Source organism: Dendroctonus ponderosae, unplaced genomic scaffold (assembly GCF_020466585.1).
Source record: "Dendroctonus ponderosae isolate FM_Combo_2020 unplaced genomic scaffold, Dpon_F_20191213v2 Dpon_F_20191213_10, whole genome shotgun sequence".
Lineage (NCBI taxonomy): Eukaryota > Metazoa > Arthropoda > Insecta > Coleoptera > Curculionidae > Dendroctonus > Dendroctonus ponderosae.
The window spans coordinates 3,286,822-3,288,742 of record NW_026017111.1 but is presented as its reverse complement, the minus strand read 5'-3'; the positions used below and the strand labels follow the sequence as shown (position 1 = coordinate 3,288,742).

Here is a 1,921-nt window from a genome sequence, read left to right as displayed (position 1 = left end):
AGTTGCAAAATCCGCTTGAACATGACGCTGCTTTTTTCGAAGTTTCTCAAGAACCATTCGAGCCAGAGAATTCGTTTTGGCATCGTTGAATAGAGAATTGAATGGGGTGGTCATGACCCCCATGACCCCCCCCTCGATCCGCCCTTGTTTCGAGGATCATTACTCACATTATTCATAAAACAGCCTTTAGAACTATTGATAAAAAATAAACAAAAATTGTCTATTTTGCTCAAATGCTTGCTGATAGCTTTATATTCGGAAAAACCATCCAATCTTAAACCGCTGAATTAATCATGAATAAACCTTAAATAATTTGAATTAACGATTTTTCCGCCATGTTGCTTCAGCGTTTGAATATTGGAGTGCGTTCCGGACACGCCGTTGTAGGTTGGGAATAGACAACGGAACGTGCTCCACCCTTGTATGCAACATTTGTCAGTTGTCAATCCTACATCATTTCCGAAGCACAAATCGCATTTACCGCACTTTTTCCCCGTCTGCTTAGGAGTTCGCAACTTTTTTCAAGCAGTCAGGAAAAAATCCAGAAACATTTCAACAATCGCGCATCTTTTCGCAGCAAACAATGGGCTAAAGCCCTGCAATGGATTCACCCGATACGAAAACCTTAACCTCACTGGAAAGGGAGCACCTGAAGGCCCAAGATTCGCGTCTGGTAAGCGCCCACAAGGCCGAACAGCTAGAGCGTCAAGCTCAGAAGCATTGGGACTTGTTCTACAAAAGGAACGAAACCAGATTTTTCCGCGATCGACACTGGACAACCAGAGAGTTTGCTGAACTTGTGGGTGAGCATAATGGCGCTCAGAAGAGAGTGCTTTTTGAGGTGGGCTGTGGAGTGGGCAACTTCATTTATCCGCTGATCGAAGAGCAGTTGAACCTGCACATTCTCGCGTGCGACTTGTCGCCCAGGGCGATCGAGCTGCTAAAGAACAACCCCTTATACGACGCTGGGAGGATCAGGGCGTTCCACTGCGATATCAGCTCTGAGCAGTTTGTTGACCACGTGGAGTCATCCTCTGTAGACGTAGCAACGTTGATCTTCGTGCTCTCAGCCATTCATCCTGACAAGTTTGCAGTAACTCTGCAGAACATCCACAAGCTTCTAAAGCCGGGTGGGTTACTGATGTTCCGAGACTACGGGCTCTACGATATGGCTCAGCTGCGGTTCAAACCTGGCAATAAAATAGCCGACAACTTCTACATGCGACAAGATGGCACTAGAACCTACTTTTTTGCCACCCAATTCGCCCAGGAGTTGCTGGAAAGAGCGGGCTTCAAGGTGATGAGTAACGAATATATTCATCGCAGAACGATCAACCGGAAAGAGGACGTGGATGTGCCCAGAATTTTTGTGCAACTCAAGGCTCAGAAGATCGCCTGAATAGTGGTAAGTTCAGTAGGAGAATAGTGGTTACCATGTGGCGTAAATTTTTTGAATGATGACTGCATAGTTCAGATGAACAACTGATTACAACCCTTCATTGTCTTTCGCTCCTATCTGACCATTTTTATTGAATTTATATTTTCGAGGTTGTCTTTTTCTGGTACTCATAGGTGTCTTGGTTTCAGGTTAACAAAAGGCGCAGTCTGCGGCTTCGATGGAACTGCTGGCAGGTAAAAATCGTTGACTTTATCCTTACCACTTCCCCTTAGATTAATGATGATTCTTCTACCACTTAAATGAATTGTTCCTGATTCTATTAATCATGCACTACCAACTGAGCCCCTCTAGTCGAACCACCAGACTGTTATTTATTAGAATTTCGATCTGAACAATGTTTTTTGCGTTTCAGGTTGAAAGCATTCCTGCAAACGCCTGCAACTTATTGACGGTGAGTTCAATCGTTATTCTAGTGGTTTTTTGGAAACTTTACACGTGATGACAGCATAGTTCAGATGAAAT

General features: G+C 44.2%; 2 protein-coding genes and 1 non-coding gene across 3 annotated transcripts in view; all 3 read left to right on the top strand.

The window, feature by feature from the left end:
* Positions 1-1,921, top strand: part of LOC109534879 — a gene marked incomplete in the record, with an annotated part of 72,531 nt that overhangs the window by 5,713 nt on the left and 64,897 nt on the right.
* LOC109534895 (tRNA N(3)-methylcytidine methyltransferase METTL6) lies at positions 431-1,915 on the top strand. The gene is made up of 3 exons (XM_019900691.2): positions 431-1,405; positions 1,588-1,632; positions 1,812-1,915. Exon 1 carries the CDS (start codon positions 602-604, stop codon positions 1,397-1,399), a length of 798 nt encoding a protein of 265 aa, XP_019756250.2. The 5' UTR covers positions 431-601; the 3' UTR covers positions 1,400-1,405; positions 1,588-1,632; positions 1,812-1,915.
* On the top strand, positions 1,446-1,528 carry LOC125502873. Its single transcript, XR_007280588.1, has one exon. It is a non-coding gene; the product is annotated as a small nucleolar RNA snR60/Z15/Z230/Z193/J17 (small nucleolar RNA).